Source organism: Odontesthes bonariensis, chromosome 12, assembly GCF_027942865.1.
Source record: "Odontesthes bonariensis isolate fOdoBon6 chromosome 12, fOdoBon6.hap1, whole genome shotgun sequence".
Classification (NCBI taxonomy): Eukaryota; Metazoa; Chordata; class Actinopteri; order Atheriniformes; family Atherinopsidae; genus Odontesthes; species Odontesthes bonariensis.
Window position 1 is genome coordinate 29,278,246 of NC_134517.1, and position 25,159 is coordinate 29,303,404.

At 43.3% G+C, this 25,159-nt stretch overlaps 1 protein-coding gene across 3 annotated transcripts in view; it reads right to left on the minus strand.

Annotated features, from left to right (window-relative positions):
* Window positions 1–25,159, minus strand: part of LOC142396864 (radixin) — a 49,495-nt gene that overhangs the window by 8,404 nt on the left and 15,932 nt on the right. For 2 of the 3 annotated variants that reach the window (XM_075480040.1, XM_075480041.1), the window contains exons 3-13: window positions 16,092–16,175; window positions 11,061–11,156; window positions 10,769–10,891; window positions 8,709–8,860; window positions 7,852–7,935; window positions 7,339–7,485; window positions 6,660–6,756; window positions 6,416–6,579; window positions 4,209–4,339; window positions 2,977–3,137; window positions 2,682–2,774 (exon numbers count right to left, since the gene is read on the minus strand). In XM_075480040.1, the coding sequence (XP_075336155.1) occupies window positions 2,682–2,774; window positions 2,977–3,137; window positions 4,209–4,339; window positions 6,416–6,579; window positions 6,660–6,756; window positions 7,339–7,485; window positions 7,852–7,935; window positions 8,709–8,860; window positions 10,769–10,891; window positions 11,061–11,156; window positions 16,092–16,175 (1,332 nt within the window). The remainder of the gene's footprint in view (window positions 1–2,681; window positions 2,775–2,976; window positions 3,138–4,208; window positions 4,340–6,415; window positions 6,580–6,659; window positions 6,757–7,338; window positions 7,486–7,851; window positions 7,936–8,708; window positions 8,861–10,768; window positions 10,892–11,060; window positions 11,157–16,091; window positions 16,176–25,159) is intronic. The other variant, XM_075480042.1, reaches the window with a different exon arrangement.

Genomic DNA, 25,159 nt, shown 5'->3' on the forward strand with positions numbered 1-25,159 from the left:
ATACGTCTGGCTACGTATATAGACGATTGGCTGGTTGCGGCTCAGTCTCCGGGGGAACTCATGACGCAGGCAGAAATGCTTATATCGCATCTGACGGCTCTGGGTTTCGCAATAAACTGGAAAAAGAGCATCTTGACTCCAGTTCAAACAATCACCTTCATTGGGCTGTCTCTGAACTCCGTCGACTTCAGAGCGCGCCTCTCGGTAGAAAGAGTGAAAGCCTTTCAGGCTTGTCTGGCGCTTTTTCGAAGAGGTGCGTATGTGAAACTCAGGCTGTGTCACAGGCTGCTGGGTCTGATGGCGTCAGCCCTGGCTGTCATCAGATTCGGCCGCTTGCACATGCGACCGTTTCAACGGTGGGTGGCAGCGCTCAATCTGTGTCCAGTACGTCATGCCCACAGAAAGGTGGCGATTTCCTTGACGAGCACAAGCACTCTGAGTCAATGGAAACGCACAGCATTCCTCACCACCGGCGTTGCCATGGGAACCATCCTAACACGGAAGGTCGTTACTACAGACACATCGTTAACTGGCTGGGGAGCCACACACGAGGGCCTGATGGTAAATGGTGTATGGAACTCACAAATACGGACAGCTCACATAAACTGTCTGGAGCTCATGGCCGTGTTACTGGCTCTGAGACATTTTCTGCCCTTTATCAGAGGACACCATGTCTTAGTCAGAACAGACAATACAACGGTGGTGGCATACATCAACCGGCAGGGGGGCCTGCGCTCACATCAGTTACACATGCTGGCACACAGACTGATAGTCTGGACCAGCCCACGCCTGCTGTCACTGAGGGCCACTCACGTGCCAGGGGTGATGAACAGGGGGGCGGATCTTCTATCCAGAGGCAATCCCCGCTACAAGGAGTGGAGACTCCACAGCGAGGTGGTAACCCAGATATGGCAGCAGTACGGCCGAGCGGAGGTCGACCTTTTTGCATCAGAGGAGAACACTCAATGTCCGAGGTTTTTCTCCCTGACCGAGGTGGGTGCTCCGCTTGGGCTGGATGCTCTAGCACACCCATGGCCTCCAGTCCTACTGTATGCTTTTCCACCCCTCGAACTGATTATCCCTACCCTCTCCAGAGTGAGGGAGGGGAAACATTCACTCATTCTGGTGGCTCCCCGCTGGCCGGGGAAATACTGGCTGGCGGAGATTTTCCAGTCACTGTACGGCGAGCCGTGGCGGCTCCCTCTCCGCAGAGATCTCTTGACACAGGCACGCGGAGAATTATTTCATCCTCATCCAGAGCGCATGGCTCTATGGGCCTGGCCTGTGAGAGGATGAATCTGGCATCCAGTAGACTTCCCCAAAACGTCATTGACACGATCCAGAATGCGAGAGCAGCCTCAACGCGCACCGCGTATGAGGGAAAGTGGCGCGCATTTGAGGATTGGTGCGCGAATACCACGTTGAGCGCAATGCAGAGCCCTGTGTCGGCTATTCTGACGTTTCTGCAGGAATTGCTGGATAAAGGCTTGGCCTTTTCCACCGTCAAAGTGTACTTGGCAGCTATTTCAGCATGTCATATAGGCTTTGGGGATAAAACGGTGGGGCAACACCCTCTGGTGTGCCGGTTTATGAAAGGTGCAAGACGGCTCCGGCCAGTGTCCAGGAGCCTCACTCCTTCATGGGATTTGCCGGTGGTGCTCGATGCTTTGTCACGCGCACCTTTCGAACCTTTGGAGCATGCTGAGCTCAAAGTGCTCTCATTTAAGACAGCTTTGTTGGTCGCCTTGGTTTCTGCCAAACGTGTTAGCGACATTCAAGCGTTTTCCGTGAACCCGTCCTGCATGCGGTTTCTCGGTGGGGATTGTAAGGTTTTACTAAAACCTAATCCTGCTTTTATACCAAAGGTTTATAACCCGGCCATGCCGTCCCGCACCCTTGAGTTAACAGCTTTCTATCCGCCACCTTTCTCCTCCCAGGAGCAGGAACGACTGCACACGCTCTGCCCTGTGCGAGCCCTCCGGATTTATGTGGAGAAAACAGCAGGTTTTCGCAAATCGGAGCAGCTGTTTGTGTCATGGGCATCACCACATAAAGGTAAGCCTCTAACAAAGCAACGGCTTTCCCATTGGATAGTCGGGGCTATTACTATGGCGTATGAGACCAGGGGTCTTGCACCCCCTGTGGGTCTGCGGGCTCATTCTACTCGTGGCATGGCCTCATCATGGGCACTGTTTCAGGGTATACCTGTGGAGGACATATGTGACGCTGCCAGCTGGGCAACCCCGTGCACCTTCACTAGGTTTTATAGACTGGATGTGACGGCGCCCTCTCTGGCTCATACTGTTTTAAGTGTGGGCTCCACACTTGCATAACTGCAGGGTGTATATAGTCTTCGAGTAAGCTTATCTGGCAATACGGGAGTCGCTATATCCCATAGTGAGATACCGAAACGAATGTTGAAAGAGAACTTTAGGTTAAGAAATTAACCCCGGTTCTCTGAAACATGAGTGAGGTATCTCACCAGATCACCCTCCTTGCCTGGAGCGAGGAAGAGGTGTGCTTACAGACTGAAGATCACCTGCGTGACGCCGAGCATTTATACTGGGAGGATGTTCCTGGGGTTAATTTCTTAACCTAAAGTTTTATTTAGTTCACCAAAGCCTCATTAAACAGGAAATAATGTGAAAACCTTTCACATTTTTACAAAGAGGTTGCATTACTTTGTGTTGCCATTCTGATGCTTCTTCTTCTTTTTTCCTCTTCGCCTCCTCAAGCAGAGCAATTTTGGCCGTGAACTCCGCTAACTCAGCAGCCTGTTGAAATTAAAGACACCCGCCAGCCAGAAGTTACAACACTGGAGAAGAGGGACAGTGTCCAAACAGACCAACGCGGAGGCTCTTCGCTTCCATCCTTCATGTTTATGATGTGCAGATGGTTTAAAATGCACCAAAAAGTGGAGAAAGAAACCAAAATATGAATGAATAAGGGTTTGGACTGAAGTGTGAGCACAGGTACCAGTTGCTCCTGGGTTTTCATCTGGTCGGCGGCTTGCTGAGCCAGGGTTGCCTTGGCCTCTTCTGCCGCCTGCCTCTCCCTCTCCAGCCGCTCCGCTTCCTCCTTGGCTCGCTTTCGTTCCTGCTCCAACTCCAGCGCCTTGCGGGTCTGCTCCTCCAGCTCTGCGGGGAAGCACGAGCACGGACATGACTTACAAGCCCAGCAGCATTAATCACGACTGTGAGAAGTGCAACAAACTTTAAAAAAGCGATGGTTTTTTTGCAGGAAAGTGCATTTTGCAGACTTTTTCAGACTAGTTTTAAATGCATTCTGCACATTTGGCTGCTCTCTTGGATTAGTTTGTTGTTGAAAGCTTGAAACTGTAAACCAAACAAGGCGTCTCCTTTTTAATCATTTTCTCCAGTCAACAGAGGCTCCTATCCGTCTGCAGTGGAGCACATTACATTACATTACACTTAGCTGACGCTTTTTATCCAAAGCGACTTACAGCTATTTAGAGACAGGGTATTGGTTACAGCCCCTGGAGCAATGTGGGGTTAGGTGCCTTGCTCAAGGGCACTTCAGCCATGGATAGAGGTGTAGGGAGAGGTAATGGCAGGATTTGAACTTGCAACCCTCTGATCTTAAGTCCACCTCCCTAACCACGGCCCACTGAGAATCAAACACCGTTTAGACAGTGTAAACAGATCACATTTCCTCTTAAAAAATGCAGTTAAGTGGGGCAAATTAATAGCTTTGCTATTTAAAGGTTATGGTTTTTATCTAATTTTGGGCCATTGTTTATTGTTGTTACATAGCGTGACAACAGACCAGCCTTACAAAAAAAAAGGAAAGACGTGGAAAATAAAACAGAGAAGCTGTTAAATATGTAAAGATAAGCATTTATGAAACCAAGCATTACTTGGAAATGTTGTCGTTATACAATCGGAATTTCTGTTTGTGATACAGAAACGATTTAAACACCTAATCTGGGACAATAATGAGCTTCATCTTCTTTTTATTTTTAAAGAAAAAGATCGAAATTACATCTGTGAGATGCTAAACAAACGAGTTCAACTCTGAATAATCTGATGAAGAGAAAAAACTACATCCAGGCTTTCAGTTTCTAATCTATTAAAGCAGAGATAAACCCTCAAAGCTCATATAGATGGCAGCAGATGAAAGAAGAGTTAAGCGTCAGTGTTTTACAGGACAAAGTCAGGAGTGGAGGCCCACATCATGTGCAGTCGTACCTTTCTGAGCTCTCTGCGTCTGCTCTTCGATCTGCCTCAGCCTCTCGATCAGCTCGTCTTTCTCACGCTCTATTCGCTCCTTCTCTTTCTCCGCAAACTCCCGTCTTTTCTTCTCGTTCTCCAGCTGTGCTCTAATCAAAACAGCACAGAAAATAATCACCACGCACATCCAGTCAGCCATCGATTGATGGGAGTTAAAGTCTGGTATTTTACAGGTTTTTGCACTCCGCAGTGACCACTCAGCTGACTTTGGGTTTATTTTTATTCCCCCTAAATATCAGGACATTGGCTCGGCTTATTCATGACAAAATTCCACGTAAATTTAGATGTACACTCATATAAAATGACCAAAACACTGTCTATTCATGCATTTCAGAACACCTTGTTACTTATGGACAGTTCGTGATGTCTGAGACATTTAGTGAACCTAAAATCAGATATCCAACCTACCTACATACATGAAAACCAACACTTAATTTCACCCACCAAACATCAGCCCACACCGACAACAGACAGTCATCTTATCTCTGGCCAACTAACAGAAACGGACTGTGATCACTACTCTTTGGTGTGGGCGTAATGCCTGATGTGGAAGAGTATTTAATCATTTTAATATCTGGTTTCTAACAGAAGGAGAACCATGTTTTTTCTCCAGCTGTAACGGACGCTCCAGCACTGATAAAACTCAACGAGCCGCAGGAGGAACATGAGCAGGATTTATTTTTCAGTGAAACACTGCCCCCTACTGTTCACGCAGTGCAACTAACAGACAGATCCAGGCATTCAACACGGACTCAAGAGTTACCTCTAAATATCTTTTTAGATATACACTCAGGGTTTAATCTGGTTCATTAGTCATACAGTTAACTAATTCTGAAAATGTGACATTCTCGTTATTTACACATGCTTTGAAGAACCGTTGGAATAAAGTCTTAAAAACTTCAGTTTTCAGGCTACCTTCCCATGGGACCAACTCCCAGTTAGGCAAAAACTTTTCCTTTTAATAAAGCTTATGGTTAGTTCTGGTTCAGGCTGTAAAACCAGGTTGCTAGGGGCAACTCCCATGATGCACTGAACACCTCTCCTCTTCTCTCTGTTTGCATGTGTTGGTCCGAGTTTATTACAAGTGGTTTTTCTCCTTCTACCTTCCCTGCAGGCATCTCTGACCCCAGAAGTGCTCTGACTGGTGCTTACTGCTCTAACCAACTGTCCAGTGTCGCATGTTGTTATAATCTCTCTTCTTTTGGTTTACAGTAACAATCGACTTCAGGAATAACGATTATAAGAGTTATAACCCAAAACCTGGCATCCTACACGATGAGGATGTGCAAACTATGAACAGTTACTAGGATCTGGGACCAAGTGCTCAGTCGATTGCAAAATGAGGACAACAAACTATTCACTCGATGTGGAAGCTGAATTCTATCAGGCTTCTGTTGAAAGTCTTTAACACAGTTAAATATCTTGTGTCCACTCTGACAAAGCAAAGGAATAATATATCAATCCGGCCGCGAGCCGTCCAGCGAATCTGCTTCGCTTCCCTCAGGTGGTGCCTTCATGCAGCTCAAAGGAAAATTAACTGCTGGTCAAATTCTGCCTTCAGGCTGCTTCAAGCTGACATCAGTCTTTAAGTTTGTGCTTTAACCGTTTTTGGTGTAGTGTGAGGCAACCTGCAGGATCCAGATGCTGAACTGCTGCCTCTGACACGTTACTGCTCAGATAAGCTGCTGTTATATGTTTTTAACCATCTCGCATCTTATTCATTAGTCTGTTGGGTGGACTGGAAAAGCTTTCGCACTGAAATTGGCTGAAACAAATTGAGCTGGAATCGCCTTTTATATAAATTTTTTTCTATGCCTTGTCAGCAGGTGTTTGTTCAAAGGGACTTGCTAAGTTTGCCTGAGATGTCTGACCTTTTCATTGGGACTCATTGGCAATACAAATAAAATGAGTAGAACTGAAGAGTAACAATCTGGTGTATTCAGAGGATTTGGATTGAGAGGGGGTTATAAAATAGGACTTTAAAAGGCTCAACCATAGGGAACAATCGATTTTGTTTTAATATGAAAACAAATATGAAAGAGAAACCCATGAAAACGGAGACAAACAAGCACAAAAAATAGTATTTAGAAGAATGAAACATCTATATTTCCACTTCAATAAGTACACAATGAGGCTCTTGTATGGAAAAATGTGGTGAAGCGTACCTCTCCATCTGTTTGTGGTGCTTCTCCTCTCTGGCCTGAGCCTTCATCTGCTGCACCTCGATGGTGTCCGGCTTCCTCCTCCTCATGTACAACTCGTGGTTTCCCATACACAACGCCAGGATGCGCTTGTTGATCCGCAACCGAGGGGCGTAGAACACAAAGTCCTGGAGGAAGCGGGTACAGTAGGATTAAAGTGATTAAAGAAATAAACTCCTCGTTAAGACGTCGGCTCGTCAACACTTACTGGAGCTTTCTTGTCGATGGGCTTGATGACAAATTTCTTGTCGTTGAAGGAAATGTTTCTGATCTCGCTCCAGGGGAAGCCGATCTTTGGCGACAACCTGAGGAGACAGTGATGAAGTTTTTACCTTTCAGACGCCAGCTGTCAACATGAACAAAGCGAGGAGTATTTTCTCATCTCAATTCCATTTATATTATTTATTATGATATATTATTTTTTATTTTTTTAATTATTATTATTATATTTTTATGTGCACACCCGTCTCGTGTGCAAAGGTTCCTCTGCTTGGCTCTTTCCGACCAAAAGAGGGCGCCAGTCTCAAATAAAAGTTATTCAGGACCAACCAGGAGAGCTTGAAAAAATTCAGTTGATCAAAGTAACCAGTTATTATATAATTGTAATTAGAAAATGCTGAGTTGCAGAGGGGGATCTTCCCAAAATAACCACAGAGGGAGCGTTGTTCAAGCGCTTTGATGGAAGTTTTCAGTGTCATTCATGAGCCGATTACATCAACCTCAGTGGTTCCCGACCTCCTGACCCCATTAAATAAAATTGTTATTCCACAGTTATCTGTGGGATGTCCCACTGCAGACTGAGTTCTGTTCAGGATTGCACACAAGCTGAAATGCACCGGACCAGAGAGATCGCACCGTGTAACCGTGTGTGTGTGTGAGCTAGTTACTTGTCTTCATGCTCGTAAATGTTGAGCCCCAAGGCGTCGACCCCCAGCCACAGCTCCGTGCCCTTCTTGTTTTTGATTTCGAAGTAGTTGACGCCGTACATCTCCAGGTCCTGAGCGATCTTCAGGTACTCCATCATGGCGTCCTCCCTGCACCAACGCAAACAGAAGCTCAAACAAACGTGAAGCCTGCTACGGGCGCCATCTTTAGCTCGAGGCAAACAAAGCAGGACGTGGAGCGTCATCAGAAGTCTGTGGCTGTAATAAACATAAAACCTGTGCAGATAAAACCTCGAGGAAGATGACAAACAACTAGAATACTAAAGAAAAATGCAGCATGGGGGGGGTTTTAAAGAATGTGAGAAATCTGATCCAGCTGATCTGGTTCTGCTGCTTCCATCGACCTTTTCGGTGTCAAACTTCAAGCTGTTGATTAAAAATAGCAGAACTCTCGCTCTACGAGTCTAATTATGCGGCAGATTCTTCCATCTCCCACAGGCAGGAAGAAACGCTCACCTGAGCATGCTTCTGTGCTCCTCGTGCCAGGTTTGTATTCGGTCCTCCCACTGTTCCTTTGTCAACTTGTGCTGCTCCAGAACTCTGCGGGACACATGCACACACAGAAGAAAAGCACAAATACGGGTCATCTGGCGTGTGTAACCCAGACAGGAAGTAAGAACCGAGGCTTTAACAGTGCCAACAATGTTCTGACGGTGTGAGAATACAGTCATCTACAGCAGAGATACTCGTTGCGCGGCTCCTCAAGCTTTAATTGGCGGCTCGCACTCGCATAGTAACTTATAACAATATGGTAACAATAACAATACATTTTTTCAAATAACACACAGCGAATACTGCACAATATTAGGTATTTTTTATTAAGTTTGCGTTTTTGTAGTATTGAGTATTTTTATTATAAGTATTAATTAAGGCTTAATGGTGTTTCCTAAAGGGGGCTCTGTTAAACCTGGCAACGCAGCCCGCTTAAACCACCATCACACTTGACCGCAGCGCACGCTAGCTCCTTTAGCCACCGCGAGATGCAGGCGCAATGGATCGGTTTTTAATTTAAAAAATAAAAATACAACATGAAGAAAGTCAAGGACATGCATGCCAGCTTCTGCTCATCCCAGTATTAAGGTAAATGTGGTCTTAATTGAAAATGTATTGGCTGTGTTGTTTCTTTTTTGTGGGATGTTTTATATGTAGAAATGCATATTTGCAAAAGGGGACTTTAGTATGTTGTGGTAAAAGTGGCTCTTCCCTTGATTTTGCTCTGCCACTGTGGCTCATGTGAAAAACATAGTGAGTATCACTGCTTTATAAGAAATCCCTTTTGATTATAGCACAGAGTCTGCGTGCGTCCATCCTACCTCTGTGGCAGTAGCCGGTCGGATGCCAGGTAGCCGGGTTTGTGAACGTCTTTGTTGTGGTCTCCGTACTTGGCCTGCACGGCGTAGGACGCCAGCAGCACAGCCGTCTCTGGAGGACAGTAGTTCTCATCGTTCAGAATGGCCTCCTTCACCTGCAGACGAACACAGACCGTCAGTGATGGTCTCTGGTTGGAGGAAATGATGCAGCGAAGACGACTAAGTTGCATGATTTCCTGGGTAAATGATCCAAGAGGATCATCATGAACTGGAGAAAAGAGTCAGAAGGGATCATTCTTCTAGCATCACCCCTTCGGTTTGCAGGCCGTTATCTGTTCGACTGTCTGGCTGCGTATTGTGAATGGATGAGCTCATCACAACTTAATCTGACAGCTGCAGAGCAGGAAGGCAGCGGGTGCAGCAGAGTGGTGAATGTGCAAGAGCTAAAATTAGACTGAGCCCGGTTCCAACCGTAGTTCAGGTTAAATAAGGGATAAATGTGAAAGTAGTTAGAGCTAAAGGTTCAGGGGGATTATTAGCTTTACGGGTCACATTTTTATCATTATTAGCTGATCTGCCTCCACAAATGGGCGGTTTTCTTTCTTCTTGTGATAATTTCTGCCCGACATGTCTTATAGATTAGGACAGACGGACACTGCAGAAATGTGTTTATCTTCAAAATTCCCGGTTACGGGAGGGATCTCTTCTGTCCGTGCGAGCGACACCGAGAACCTTTCTAATAAGGTCTGACATTTTCAGCTCGTGGTGCTAAATCGCAGACTGCGTGCGCTCCGTCCTCACAGGCAACAGTCGGAAGAAGAAGCACGATCCCCAAAGCTGGGTGTCACTTTAAATCACCAAGTTTAGGTACCAATTATCATTTAATATCCTCTGCTTTGTGTTGGCAAACATTAGTTTACATCTGAAAGAATAAGTGAAGGATTACTTGTTTTTGAAAGGGAACATTTCTCAGTTTTAATTTTCTTTTTTTTTTATTTCCACTGAAAATAAAAAGGTGAACATTGTTTTTGTAGAGCTTATTATGCTGAATTAAGCATTTGCAATGTATTCAGATGAACATATCATGTACTTTCTACTTAATAAAGATTGAAAACTGCATTTTAAAGTAACCTGACACTGTAATCTGTAAGTAGCGTTATGCCACCAAACTTTGAAGATAACCGCTTAAATGCCAGCTTATTTGACATTTGCTAAACTGTCCATCTTAAAGGTTGGTTGGTTATTTGCTACCTGGGGAGTTTGCCATTAAAGTGACCTTTTTGTGGCTTTACAGGTCAAGCGGAAACATCGGTCCAGTGTGAACTCCCTGCAGCTTTCCAAATTCTTTTTCTTTTTTTTAAATAAACAAGAAATGTGTGTTTTAAGCCTGACCAAAAGCAAACACAGAAACAGGTCAGCTGGAACGGCCTTTTTGCCGACTGCATTAGGGATCTCCATCTGGGACGACATGCTGATTGACCCAGCGACCCTGCATTATATCAGCTGGCCTACTCGTTTGTTTACATGTGAGAGGCTGCTCTTTGTTTAGTATGCAGCAGTTGTAGAAAATTAAATAAACAGCATTTAGAAATTGTTCTAATATGCATGGAGAGCATGCTCAGTTTTGGTCTTCTGCTCCAGCTGATCTCAGGAGGTGAAACGCAATTTTCAGAGCAGAAATATTTACTAAAAAAAAAAAATGGAGATTTATCAGTTGTGGTTCCACAGCTGGGATCCCCTCATCTGTGGACACATAGATGCACCGGATCAGGCATCAACAGCCTCCATTCTTTGGAATAAATGCGGGCATCCTCTGTGGGGAAAGCAGTGAGTGCAGGAACACCATCAGCTTCCCGAGGTATAACAGTCCCGTTAACTTTCTGTCTGTGCCTGCAACTCCGTTTAGTTTCCATCTGGTCTTTGTTTTTTAGGAAAGCTGCTGGTAGCTCACACCTTTTTGACCTAATGTACGTCACTCACAGTGTTTTTACACCTTAAAAGTTGGGAAATACATCAGGTGAGAATAAGTTGGAATGACCATTTAAGACATTCTGAGTGAATACCTGCAGGAAGAAGAGTTTCTGTGTGATCTCCTGGATGAGCTCTTCAGAAACATCCTCGGGGAAGAACTTTGCTCTGAACTTAAACTGCAGAGGGTTTTCCTTCTTCACATCCTGCTGGGTCACCTGGAGGCAACACCCACAAGCAACATTTCATCTTTCACCGTCTTTCTCCATCTTTCACCATCACACGCTGCTCTTACAAGCCCATAAAAGCAGCTTTCAGACACTTTAGATGAATGCTCTACAGGGTAGATTTAAAACATTTCTTGTTGCCACACTTGGAATTTCTCACCTTCTTGTTGAGCTTGAGCCACGTCACGTAACCTTTGCTGTCTGTGTACTGCAGGCCAAAGAACCAGACCTCCCTCAGACCCACCGTCTTCACCACCTGAAAGCCACAGAAAAACCGATGACTAAGTTTCCCTTACAAGCTTTGTTCGTTGCAAATTGTCAATAACTCCGAGAAAACTTCTTAATCCTGAAGATGTTTCAAGAAAACATATTTTGAGAGTTTTCAAATGAGCCTGTTGTTCACATAAGTGCAATTAACAGAAAAATAATGCATGTTTTTAGACATTTGTCAACTGCAGACATTGTTTTCTGTATTAATCGAAAGACCTGTTTAGGTAATGATGGAAAACCTGGTGAAGGAAACCTTTAACTATTAGTTTAATGGTTTAGCATCTGTCACATGTGCGGCTGGAGCTCAGGAGCCCACCAGTCGGCTTCCCCACATATCGAAGCGTCCTTTGGCAAGATGCTGAACCCCACGCTGCTGTATGAATGTGTGTGCATGTAGTAGGAAGCACTGTATTGGTCTCTGGATGAGTATGAGTGTATGAGCCTCTGGATCTCGTTCAGAAAGCTGCTGCTCGTCTGGTGTTCGACCTCCCCAAGTTCTCCCACAGGACTCCCCTTCTCCGCTCTCTACACTGGCTCCCTGTAGCGGCAGCATCCAGTTTAAGACTCTGGTGCTGGCCTACAGGGCAGTGGAAGGAACAGCTCCTTCATACCTCCAGGCTATGGTCAAGCCCTACACCCCCGCCCGACCACTTCGCTCTGCGGCCTCCAGGCGGCTGGCTGGCCCTTCATACCATCCACACGGTCACGGCTTTTCTCTGTTCTGGCGCCCCGATGGTGGAACGATCTCCCGACTGATATCAGGACAGCTGAGTCGTTGCCCATCTTTCGCCGCAGGCTGAAAACCCACCTCTTCAGGAAACACTACCCTGATCCGCCCTCTTAGGACATCACCTGCTCCGTCCTAGTTCCTTACACACTTATTTGTTTCCTAAATTGTCTTTGTTTTCTAAATTGTCTTCCCATTTGTCTCGGTACCTAACTTATTGCACTTACTCTAGCACTAGTTATGCTCTTAGCTGTTTGGTTTTGGAAGGAAATGCACTTATGATTTCTTGTGACCTGAAGTTCTTTTGCCTACCGATGTGGAACACACTTATTGTAAGTCGCTTTGGATAAAAGCGTCTGCAGAATGACCCTAATGTAATGTAATGGTCAGCTGGACTAGAAAAGCCATAAATACATGAGCTGAGCATCGTCTCAGTGTTGATTGAGCTGACATGACCCCTCTTCTTTGATTTAGTTTCCTCCTCTTCGTCTGCTCTCCCTCCTCTCAAGCATACCAACAGCTAACCACAACCATCACCCAGAGGGGGAGCTAACGCAGTTTCCAGTCAATACGACAGCAATCGCACTGCATAAATAATTCAGTCTCACGCATAGACACACAGAGACAAACCAATCAAACACATGTGTATCAAATAATCATAAGCAATTACAAAAAGACTCGTCTCAAACACCCTGATTACTCCTACAGATGGAGGACCTCCTGTGGGACGAGACGTTTGAATGCTCAGAGCCCAGCGCGCTGATTCAGAGGAACAGCCGCAGAATGTGGATGAACGAAAAAAAGAACATAAAAGAGTAAAGATGGAAACATAAAGCGGGATTAAAAACTAAGCTGCCTGGACCAGTAAACAGATAAAAACACTGTAATCATGGCCCATCGCAGTGTTATTGTTCAGAGGCAGGCTTTGCTTGATTAGACAGCCGCTCCACGTCACCACGGTTTTAAGGAGCTCACGAGCGCTTACACTTAGCTTTGAAGCTTCTTCATCAATGGGATCGTCTCTTCATTCATATTAAGCTGGAGTAGTGAAAAGTAAACAGCTGTCAGTGTCAGCTGGGGGCCGTTTGATGCACAATGCATCACCAAAGAGCTTCCTGAGGACGTGCAGCAGGCTGAAAAAATGCTGCCTGCTGAAGCTCATCTTTGGATTTGGGTTTTTTTGATGGTTAGTTATACATCAGCAACAGTAATGAGTTCTTTCTATTTTTACTCAATATGTCAGCTCAAGATCTAGAACATGGAAAACACAGATGAAAACACCCATAAGTACACCTAATTTCAACTGACGGCCATATGAAACTCGTCTATTTTGTTCACTCTGCTAATTTCTGTTTTGGTTTGTCATCTAATACCAGCGCATGTTTGTTTCATTCAACTAAAAGCTCACGATCCATATCCTCTCGTGTGAAAACGGCCATATTCACTGAATGAGTGATTCAAACAACATTTGTTTTCAGGATAGTAAGTAAGTAAGTAAGTAAGTAAACTTTATTTATATAGCACCTTTCACAGATAAAGATCACAAAGTGCTTTGCAATCAAATACATAAAAACAATTATAAGAAAAGAAAACGCCCCCAATAAGTCATAAAAGACGAAAGAGACCATACAAAGACATAGGTAAGTTCACTACTGTCTAACTAAAAGCTTGCTTAAATAAAAAAGTTTTCAGCTGCTTCTTAAAAGAAGCAAAACTGTTCGTTAAGGAAAAGAATAAACCATCTGCATCGGTGCAGATAGTCTGAAAGGAGCAAAACTGAGAACTGGATTAAAGAAAATTTAGATACTTTAAAAAAATCAAGGTTTAACCTTATTAATATATATAAATATATGGTGTTTTTTTGTGTGTTGCATCATAAATATCAGGAGAAAAATCAGCCCAAGTGTTTCTACTTGCTTGGCGAGGCTTTGCAGATAATAAGGAAATGAGAAGCTGGTAAAGAAGTTAGACCTGGCAAACTGGCAGACATGACATGCAACATTTACGGCGGTGAAGCCCCAAAAATCAGATAAACCTTCAGGTCTTGCCAAAAGATGTTAAACCAGTGGATTCATTTCATTTGGAGACACTGTAGAGTCTAAAGAAAACACCAAAAAGGTCTGCAGTCTTCATTTTGAGGACAGACATCAGCTGAGTAGATTTGACTCGTAAACATCTGTTTTTTTCCCACTGAAACTGGTTATGAAAATGGATCCTGTTCCAACTGTTTACCCAGGAGACACTGCGAAGTATGAGCAGACATGTTGATCAACCGGTAAGTTTATTTTTCCAAATCCATCTTCTTTCTCTCCTGCAGTCGAGCCACAGGAGGGCCGGTGAGATCCGAGCCTTGCCCTGTTCCAGTGGGCGCTGCCACACAACACAGCAAAGTTCAAACTAAAATTGGAAAACAGCTGGAGCCAAGAATGAAAATCCAGTCCTGAGGCCAAGAAGAGGTCAGAAACCGTCCTTATCAAAGGATTGTGTGAGTCAGTCTGTGTATGGGACAGATTCAGACAGAAAATAATTGTCTTCCCACTACTGTGTATGATGGGAAGGTTTAGAATAAAAGGATTCCACGTGGCTCTTATTTCTGTACAGTATTCACATGAAAACACTCTCAATTATACGTTAGTAGAATGTAATTATAAGCTTTCTCATCTCATGGCCATCCTTCATCATTAATGTGTCAAAGCCGACAGTTTCCACCATTAAGTGATTGTTTATTTTGGAGCTTCCTGCAGGCGCAAATACTAAAGTCTGCCTGCAAGTCAACACGACTCTGCAGCACTCAGCGGGGTCACATGGCACTGAAAGGATCGGATTATTGGCTAAATTACAATCAGAATGAGTTGAGCGAGGGTAATTATCCTTGGATATATGGTGGTGAATGAATCGAATCAGAGGCACAAAGCGTGTCATACCCCGGTATGATAGGTGGCGCTGTCCCCATTCCAGCTGTTGCTAATAGAGCCACTTCCTGTTGACCTCTTCACCACCAACAACAACAACAAACTCAGGCGTTGGAGAAAGATGGAGAACGCAGAGCAAGATGAAGCTACGTCCCTCTACATTTGGTCTGTGATGAGCTGCTTGTTGCACAAACTCGATGCCCAACGGAGCATTCTCCATCGCGTTGTTTGTTTCTTTCTGAGGGCGACAACAACAGGAATATCGTCTCCTTTCACTTCCGGGTCACGACCCCGGGAAAACATCTGGAGCATGCGCAGAACGCAAAGTCTAATTCACCACGTGTTTCAGCGTCTACAAACAGGTTTAGTTTGACTTTCAACCGAGTTATATCGGGGTCTTAATCCGATCCGATCCAATTTCTTGTCAGATTAAGGTGTCTACATGCACTTAATAACTCAATCTGATTGTAGTTTAGCCAATAATCCGATCCTTTCAGTGCCGCCATGTAACCCCACTCACTGTCTCTTTGAGGCTGTCGTTAGGCACGGTACGAAATGATAAAATTCAATTAATTTTTATTTATAAAGCACTTCAAAGATATTCAATCAGATTCATTGTAATACAATCATGATCCAATTCATTCAATTCGAAATGAGTCCAAAGTGATTCATGTGTTCAGAGTTTGGCCAAATACACACAAAGTGTGGATGATTTATTCTGACCCGAGACAGATATTTAATTAAAACCAACAGCTGCTTTTACGAACCCTCATGTGATTCGATGCGACATCGTAAAGCAAAAGACAAACAAAAGAGGAACAACAAAGATTTCTCTTTCCTTCTGTCTTCCTTCTTCTGCGTCACCACAAGCCCAACAGCCCTGTTCAGTCTGACATGCAACAACACTGAAAGCTGCCCTTTTACTTCCCAGACAGTGCGCACACACACACACACACACACACACACACACACACACACACACACACACACCAACACTCTCACCCATCCTCCATCTCCTAAAACCTCCCGTTCAGACAAAGAGCACTTTGTACGTCATCTCTGCACAGAACCAGTACCAACCCAAAACCAGCCAAGTACCCGCTGGCACACATAAACAAGTAAAAAATGCCAGCATGGCTTTCCATCAGTAATAAAGGAATGACAAAGGATAACCCACAATGATGTTGTTATTCCAGTGGGCCACAGAGTTCAGGAAATGTGAGGTACGATTCTGCCTCTGGACAAACAGTCGGGGCTCTTAAAGCGTGCACGTGACTCTCACCTGGTCAAAGAGCTGCTTGCCTGTTGTGCTCGGCTGGATGGCAAACTCCAGCTCGGCGTCCATGGTGGTGACGCGCACATTTATCTGCAAAACACAGACATTAATGAATGGATGACACAATCACACGGTAATAAAAAGGCTCAAAGGGATAGATCTAACAAAGATTGATTAGATTCATCAACTCATCTGAATAGAATCACATCTTTACATCATAACCCAGTTTTAAACTGCCCTTTATGATCATTATCTACTTATATTTGTTTAAATCTCCCAAATTCTAGCTCCTAAAATGACATTCTCCCTCTGAAAGGGTTTACACATATAAAACCAGGTCGGAAAAATACAGACTAACAGACATAAAATCAGTTGTGATCAGGATCCACACACTAAAAACAGTTTTCTCGTCTCTTCTTCACCAAGTTTCATGAAATTTGATGGTAGTTCTTCAAACATTTAGCTGACAAACAGATTAAATACTTCCCCCAAGCAGCTGTCGCTTTGATAAAAGGTGATGCCGGTGATAAAGTGACAGATAATAGAGCTCAGTGTCAGCATAACACCTTCAATACATCCTCAGTAAGAATCAGTTTCATAGAAGTTGACCCAAAAGTCAGCTAATTGTGAGCGCTGCGCACAGAGCAGCATTGAGTAAAACAAATATGTGAAAGAATTACATGGAAAAATAAGAGGAAATTAGTTCAGCCAACTAGCCTAAGTGCAAATAAAAGATCATTTGTGGAGAGGAAATGAGGTGAGAGTGAGTAAGACAAAGAAAAATATCATCAAAAATGGAAAAATAAGCAACGAAATGGGAAAGCTGAACTACTGGGACTCTGGATAACTGCTTGAGGGACGACCTGTGCCAACTGTGCGAGAGTCCTCCTGTCAGACTTCTATAAATATTCTTCACGGATAGTGAACACACACACACACACAAACACACACACACACACACACACAAACTGTTTTACAGCCGGTGTCCGTATACGGCGCAGCGTGTTCGCGCTGCAAGCTGCAGGGAGCGACTAACTTTCACTTCACACCAATGATGGGAATCATTGGGAAGATTCCACCGAATCCTCACCATCAGCATCTGAGTTTTTCAGGATCTGAGTTTCTAAGTAGGGTTAAAAAGGGATTTTCTGACACGATTGTGGGGACTGAAACCAAACTTTCTGGAAATGGTTTGGTTAAATCAAATAAAACAGTCTGTGTGTGCCAATATCCCTCCTCCTTCATGTCAGAATTTGAACCTCTTTGTTGATAAGCCAACAACCGGGTTAACAGCATTTTTTTACGTTTGCACATAAATATACGTTTTTTTTTTTTTTACTCTCATTAACTCGAACCAGCAGCCTCGATCAGGCCTCAAGTTGTTGGTGCAGACAGAAGGTGAGTGATCTTTGAACGTTTACCACTTTCTGTGGAACTTGTGTTGTTCTGGTCGTTTTTGGCGTCTCTACATCTAAAATAAAAACTCGCTCTAATAGAATATAAATAAATGCAGAGATGTGGACCACAACTATGTGAAAACTGTGTAATTTCCTCTTCGGCAAGCCAGAGAATAGTCACCAAATAGATGTTCAACACAACTGAGAGCGGTTACAAATAACTCCGTATAAACTACTCTCATTCACTGAATTCTTTTCTATCATCTGTTTAAAGGGATAGTTCGCCTCTTTTGACATGAAGCTGTATGACATCCCATATTAGCAATATCATTTATGAACATTTTCTTACCCCCTGCTGCGTCCTGTGAGCCGAGTTCCAGCCTCGTTTTGGCGTTGATGAAAGTAGTCCGGCTAGTTGGCTGGGGTTTAAAAAATAAAGCGTTTTGCTTCTCAAAACAATATGCGTTCAAAAGAGTAATACATTTGCATCACTAAATCGTTGTCCAGGAAAAAGTCAGACCTCACAATCGCTTGGCGCTATTTTCTCTCCCTTCGTATCACTCTTTTGAACGCATATTGTTTTGAGAAGCAAAACGCTTTATTTTTGTGGCCCCAGCCAACTACCTTCATCAACGCCAAAACGAGGCTGGAACTCGGCTCACAGGACGCAGCAGGGGGTAAGAAGATGTTCATAAATGATGTTGCTAATATGGGATGTCACACAGCTTCATGTCAAAAGAGGCAAACTATCCCTTTAAGATCCAGCTCTCACATAGCTTTATTTCTGTTAACACGAACAGCTGGACAAACAGGCCCTACTTAGGCTCAGTTCATTCAGTTCAGTTCAGCTGCAACAAATCAAATCCCAAACCTACAGATCTGGAGGTTTTATTTGGAGCTGCTGCAACACGAGTCTCTGTACTGTCGGGGTGACACATCACTTTATTTGCACTCAAGTTGACGACATTAACGGGTTTTAACTGAATAATAAGACGGGAGTTAAGAGGACCGAGCTTCCTTTCACACACACGCTTACACAGCACATAAGTGTGCGACCGCACATCAGTCTGTGAGTCCTCTCGCTTCCCACCAGAGGTGTAAAACATTAGACTGTTCCTTGGTGTTTTGTGCTGCAGTATGCAAACCCATCTCTGCAGTGAATCAGACCAGCGCTGTCCTCGAGTAACCCCGGCTCAGAGCAGGAGGCCCACAGAGAAACAAAGAGAAAGAGGCAACGGTGAAAATTCACCAGCCCGAGGCATAAAACTGCTGCATCAGAGTCGGAAAAACGGATTTACACTCCTGAGGTCCGACTCAATTCTAAATAGTCAAGACTTAAGTTTAAAGAGTCCTCACAGAGACGGTAAGACAAGGCGTGTGTGCTCTATGTTTCAGATAAAGCCGAAGGTGAACAGAGTGCATCAGTTTCACAGGCAGCTCGACACATGCATGCACAAAAACAACCGTCCTGCACCCCCCGCCCACACCGTGCACTCTGCCCACACTTACAGTCAACGGCAGGAATCATCATCTATATTCCTTTTCAGATTGGTTAAGAAATGCCTTGTGGTGGGTCATGTGACCCGCCACAGACGGCCAGATAATCATTCCCACGGCTGGTATCTCATTAATTACTGTTACTGAACATTATTTATCAAAATCCTTTTTCCAGGAAGGGAAACAAAAGATTTCTCGGGCACAAATATTTCATTTTCTGTGCATTTTTTAAGCTCCAGATGAGAAAGCTGTGGTTTCTGTCGGTAAAGTATGGGAACGCAGCCATATGGCGGCGGCGTGTGGCAGCACAGCCACACGGTTGCGTTACAGTAACATGCATCTGCAGCATGCACACTCAGTGTTTCGTCTTTCTGTGCACACATCGAAGCATGAGATTGGCTTCTGTACTCTGGCTGATCAGGTCTACGGCAGCGTCCTCGTGCAGGATTTGGATGTTAATTTTCTAAAAAGCTTTGTGTGCGAGCTAAAGAGGGATTTTAACACTTGACAGGGAGGGTGGCCTCGAGGATCTTATGGTTTGATCTCGTCTGAACAGGTCAACAGAGGCTAATGAGAGAAAAAAAAAAGAACGAATCGGAGAGAAATCGCTCTTTAAGTTTCGTTATCACCAGAAAAAAATGTAGTGAATGAACACCATCACTAATTCATGTTAAATGTTAAATACAGTGAGATTTTACATCAAAGCGTCGAGTGTTTCCCAGCTGATAACTTCCTTTAACTGTTGGGGGCAACTCTGCAGTAACAGAAAAGCATCACAGCTTTGCGTCAGCCGGGTCTTTATTTCCACTTTTAAAGACGTTTAGCAACGTTCAGACGACAGTTACCCGACGATAAAGCAGGCAAGCCGTCCACAGGTTGTCGATGAGACTTTCTGATGCATCCATCTAAGAATTACAGGATTCCCGCTGCGCCTGCTGGTCTCACAGTTTTCTAACATTTCTAACAACAAACCAAAAACACTCAAATATTAAATTAATTTATGATCAACATGTAATACTATTGAGGTTGACCTCAGTGGACGTGCACTTCAAACCAGTGTTGTATAAAGTACTGAAATCTCACACTCAAGTAAAAGTATAGGTACCCCTCTAAAATATGACTTTGGTAAAAGTCCAAGTCACTGACTGAAATGTTACTTGAGTTAAAGTCTTAAAGTATCCGAAACGTCTTGTACTTAAGTATGAGAATTACTGTAAAAATAGATGTACTTAAGTAATGTAATGAAAAGTATAAGTAAAAAGTAAACAAGGCAAATGCAGTTTGAATGACATTTTTTATATTTTGGTCAACTTTGAAGGTCAAATACACTTCAAATCTACACACAACCAAGTGCAGGCAAAATTTAGACCAGGTTTAGACAGAAAATACAAACTTTGTGAACCTTTAAGTTTTTCTTCTTCAAGTAAGGTCAGTGCTGAAAATGAGGCGTACATTACACCATTAAGAACAAAATGAAACAAAAGAGGCTGCTACTGTTATTGCCATCATTATAAACAAAATTTAAAGAAAAAAATAGAGAAAACTGAAGCTTATCTGGCATCTGAAGAGGGAGTCCAGTTTGAAACCCCTTTTGTAAACCTTTCTAAAAAATAAATAAAATGCGGCCAACATCACCAAGAAAAAAAGCTGTTACGATTACTGTACTTCACAAGCTACAGGAGGTGCACACACAAGCGGTCATTATACAAAAGAAAAAAAGAATTGGGAGGGAACTGCAGCTTATCTGGCATCTGAAGAGGAAGACCTTTTTTGTAAAACTACCTTAAAACCTAAAAAAGGGGAGTTTCTGTAAGATAGAATCTCCACGTCTTTGGGCAGGCATAACATGCATGGGGTCAAAACACTGTTGCGTTTTTTTTCTCTCTCTCTCTCTTTTTTTTTTTTCCTAACGAGTAACTAAACCGAACAATGAAAATGTATTGGAGTAAAAGTATGCAATTAAGTTCGGAAATATAGTGAAGTAAAAGTGAAAAAATGTTAAACTCGAGGAAAGTACAAAGTATTCCAAAATATACTTAAGTACAGTAGTGAAGTATTTTCACTTTGTTACTATACAACACTGCTTCAAACAGCCAAAAAAGTTCACTTTACTGTAACCATCAGCTTTAGTCTACGTTTGCCTTTAACAGCTATCTGCGACTTCTCTTGTTTTAACGTGCACGTCAGGGATTTAGTGCATGTGTGTGCATGTGTGTGTGAGAGAGCAACATGTCTTCCTGCTGATAACTTGAATACGTTAACAGATAAAGGAGGCGGTCTCAGCCTGGTCACTCACCACAATCCATCCCGGCACCGAAAGCTGAAAGCTGCAGATAAAAACCATTTCAGTCTTTTTTCACTGATATATTCAAGAAGTTTTGTGCAACTGCACAGAAAAACACCTAGCAAAACTCCGTCCAGCCTCTACTTTGGCTTCCAGAAATATTTATAACTGTGCATCCATCAACCGGGACATTGTTAACCCGTCCATCCATTTTCTATACCTGCTTAATCCAACTCAGGGTTGCAGAGGAGCTGCAGCCTAACCCAGCTGTCACCCTGTGGTACACCCTGGACAGGCCGCCGGTCCATTGTTACCGCATTATCAGCTAAGGCTTTATTCTTAAATGGAAAGCTGTCTACCATCCTTTAACCAGCATTAAAGGATAAAACTGAAGGACAAGGGCACACGTTTCATCAGGTTATAAAGGAAAAAAGGGGGAAATGATAAGATTTAGATCAGATATGACACACAACCCAACCAGTGGTGGTTTACAGAGCCTTGAAGGTTCAAACTGTGTTGAAACGAGGGAGCAGATTCTTCCTGTTGAAGCAGAGTTCAGTCAACAGATTCAACTCTGAAATGATTTGTGCACAATGAAAGCAGCTCGTTAAGCTTTAATAAGAAAAGCCACATAGCTTTAGAAGATCTTGTTCTCCGCTTGAAAGTATTTAGTGAATCAAAGTTATTTTACACTTCAGCTCTGGTGGTTTGCTATAAACTAAGCACGAGCACATCCTTATATGAAGCAGCAGCAGCACATATCACCTACAAAGGTTGGTTTGAAACCAGGTTCTTCATTTGTACTTAAAAGCAAACAATGTGACTTTCAAAATAAGCCACCAACACCTGCCAACATCTGGCTTTGGAGCCTTTAATTCAGTCCCAGGTCAAACACTCGAGTATTTTATCATCTGCAGCTCATGCTGATTTTCACCAATGGTGATTTCTTGTTGTTGATGGTGTTTTATATTTGTTTTTATGTCGTTCTGCACTGCATCTGTGAAGTGGTGTTCTGAAGGACAAATAAAAAGGAATCTGAGATTGATTGATTTCACCTTCTCTAAGTCAGCTGGAAGCTCTCTGCTCCGCTGTGTGAAGCCGACGTCTGCAGTCCAATCATAAAAAACATAAAGCTGGTCTAATTATTTAAAAATGTGCTTATAGGAGACTGATGTCCACCATAACCTGTAGGTTACAGTGTAATGTAGCCGTAGTTGCTGGACTGTAAGTTTTAACCCTCAGAGCACAGAATGTAAACAAGCTACTTCTGGCAATGGGGAAGGATTTGATCAGCTTATTGTAGCAGGTGTACCTGTGTTAAACATTATTATATAAACAATGCACATGCAAACCAGTCTTTAATATCACCCTGTGGGCCAGCTTTTCAGAAACTTTCCATGCCTCGCTATGTAAATGTGTGCAGAATATTGTAGAGATGGTATGTTGTTGTCCTGAACCGAGATTAATCTGAGCTCATATGTATCGGCTTGTTCATCTTAAAAAAGTTAAAGCCCAATTATTTATTGGTCCATATCGAGTTATTATTGAGGATGCATCAGTAAATAAATAAAAAAGACCTGTATCTACTGTACAGTTGCAGCTAAATAGCGACGCTCCCATCTCTTCTTTTTATATGAGCCGTTAAACAAGGATAAACTTACCAAACATTTTCTAAAATCCTATAAAATTCAGAGCTGAACTGGTTGTGCAACAGTGTTTGCTGCCTCTTCCCATTTCAGCTGACCACAGCGGTCACACAGACAAATTAAACCTTTAAAAATGACGGAAGATGCAGGATGTTTTCCTCTCCAACAGACACATGGTGGCACGAACACCAGCAGCACGAGTTTGCAGTAAATCATGCTCGTTTGACACCTCTGTTCTTAGGGGACGCCAACACGACCGCCCTCCTTTCTGCGAGGTTACAAACCCAACATTTTCCCGGGCCATCCTGGGTGGCATCCAGGATTATGAACCTCGTCAACTTGTTGCGAAAGACAAAGGCCGAGTGTCTGTTTGCCAGCATCCTCCAGAGCCTCCATGTTTTCCACAACAAGTAGTGACAGCTAAATAGTAGGCTAGTGTGTGCAGGCAGAGGCTGCCCACGCAGCACAGCCCACCTGTTGACTGCCAGTGCGTGAGAGACTCAGACAGCCATAATTAAAAGCTGTTGGTGGCTAAGCTGGTTAATAGAGGCTTTAAAGGCAACCAGGGCCATGCTACCTTCGTAACCTTGTTTATTCTCAGTTTTTCAACATCATTTACCCTTTCCACTCATCTACTTAACATTTCCGCTCTTCATTTCTTCACCTCTACGCCTCTTTTACTCTCCACAGCTCCACATATCTCCTCTGCAAAAGCACTTCACCACTCCTCTTTTCTCCTCTAATGTGTCCAGGTCTTTGCATAAATAATATTCTCTGTATGAATAAGTCATGCTTTAAGCTTTCTTAAGCGGCTGTTTGTACTTTTAAAGTGAACTGTTCGGGACGTATGAGAGATCCATCCATCGGCGCCATGCCAGGTAGTAGTTGGTCAGAGAACTGGTACTTCTCAAAGAATAAAAATGTGTGGGCTGATCTGGACTGGAGGAGCTGGCCTGGCAGACAGCTTGTGGAGAAATAAAATCTCCAAACGCTGCAGATAAGCAGCACAAATGTCAAAGTAAATGTTCTTCAAAGAGAAGCAAGCAAATAAACTGATTTAATCTCTTTCGCCAGGTTTTTGGTGCAGAATTTTGGGCTATAATTAACTATAATTCACTGTAGCCACAGCCACTGATTCCTTATTTCTCAGTTACACAGACTGTGAAGAGGGAAAAACACTTTTATTCTACTGCTTCAAACAGCGAACGGTAAAGTATTTTGTCAGCTTTTCCTGACAAAGAATCCAAAAGCTAAAGATTTAACTTGTGAATTGGATAACAGCAGTAAATAGGGACGGAGCAAATGACCAGTAATGGCAAAATCCATAGAGTAAAAAGACAAAAAAAGAAAGAAATTTAAATCCATTTATAAATAATAACAGGAATATGTGTCACGCCCATGGACTGATGGTTTTAGTTTCATGTTTTAGATCACTTTTTTGAGTTTCAGTCCATGTTTAGTTTTTAGTCATGTTTTAGTTTCCCCTGCACTCTGTTAATTAGTTCACTCACTTCACCTGTTTTTTCCCCACCAGCTGCACCTTGTCTCCAATCACTCTCACTCCCTATTTAAGTTCTCAGTTCTTTGTGTTCTTTGTGAGATCATTGCCTTCGTTTCGTACCCAAGTTGCCACTCATACCTGACCTGATTCCCGTTATTCCCATGTTCCACGTCGTTATCACTAAGTTAAGTATTTATTTATCTATGCCATGCCAAGATCTTTGTTTGTTTTGTCCACAGTTAAGTTTTTGAAATCCGGCTCAGCCGCGCCTTTTGTTCTTTGTTTGTTACTTTGTTTTGTACAGTAAACCCAGTTTTTGCTTTTTAAGTCCGCATCCGTGTCCTACCTTCCCCACCTTCACCCCAACCCTGACAATATGAGGGTATCAGAACTAGTCTAGTTGTAGTTATCTCCTGACTGACACTCCAACATAGCAGAGGGCAGTACTGCAGCCATGTTTTTTGCACCCTTAATAAGCAGTTAATAGCCACCCATCTGTCTTTGATGGTCACTATGATGAGCCACTTCGGAGTAAAATCTTACAGGAGGAAACGATGATGAGGTAGAAAAGATCTAGCTGGCAGTTTTGTGGATCTCGTTAAAGTTGTCAGTGTGCAGGACGCTTTTTCATCCATCATGCTGCAGATTTCTTTACCGCAGAGCGAACGAGTTGCAGCTAGTTTACTCTGCCCGAAAGGTGAAGAGTTACATTTAAGTCTTCTTCGTGTCTTTAAAGCCGAGCTAGCTCT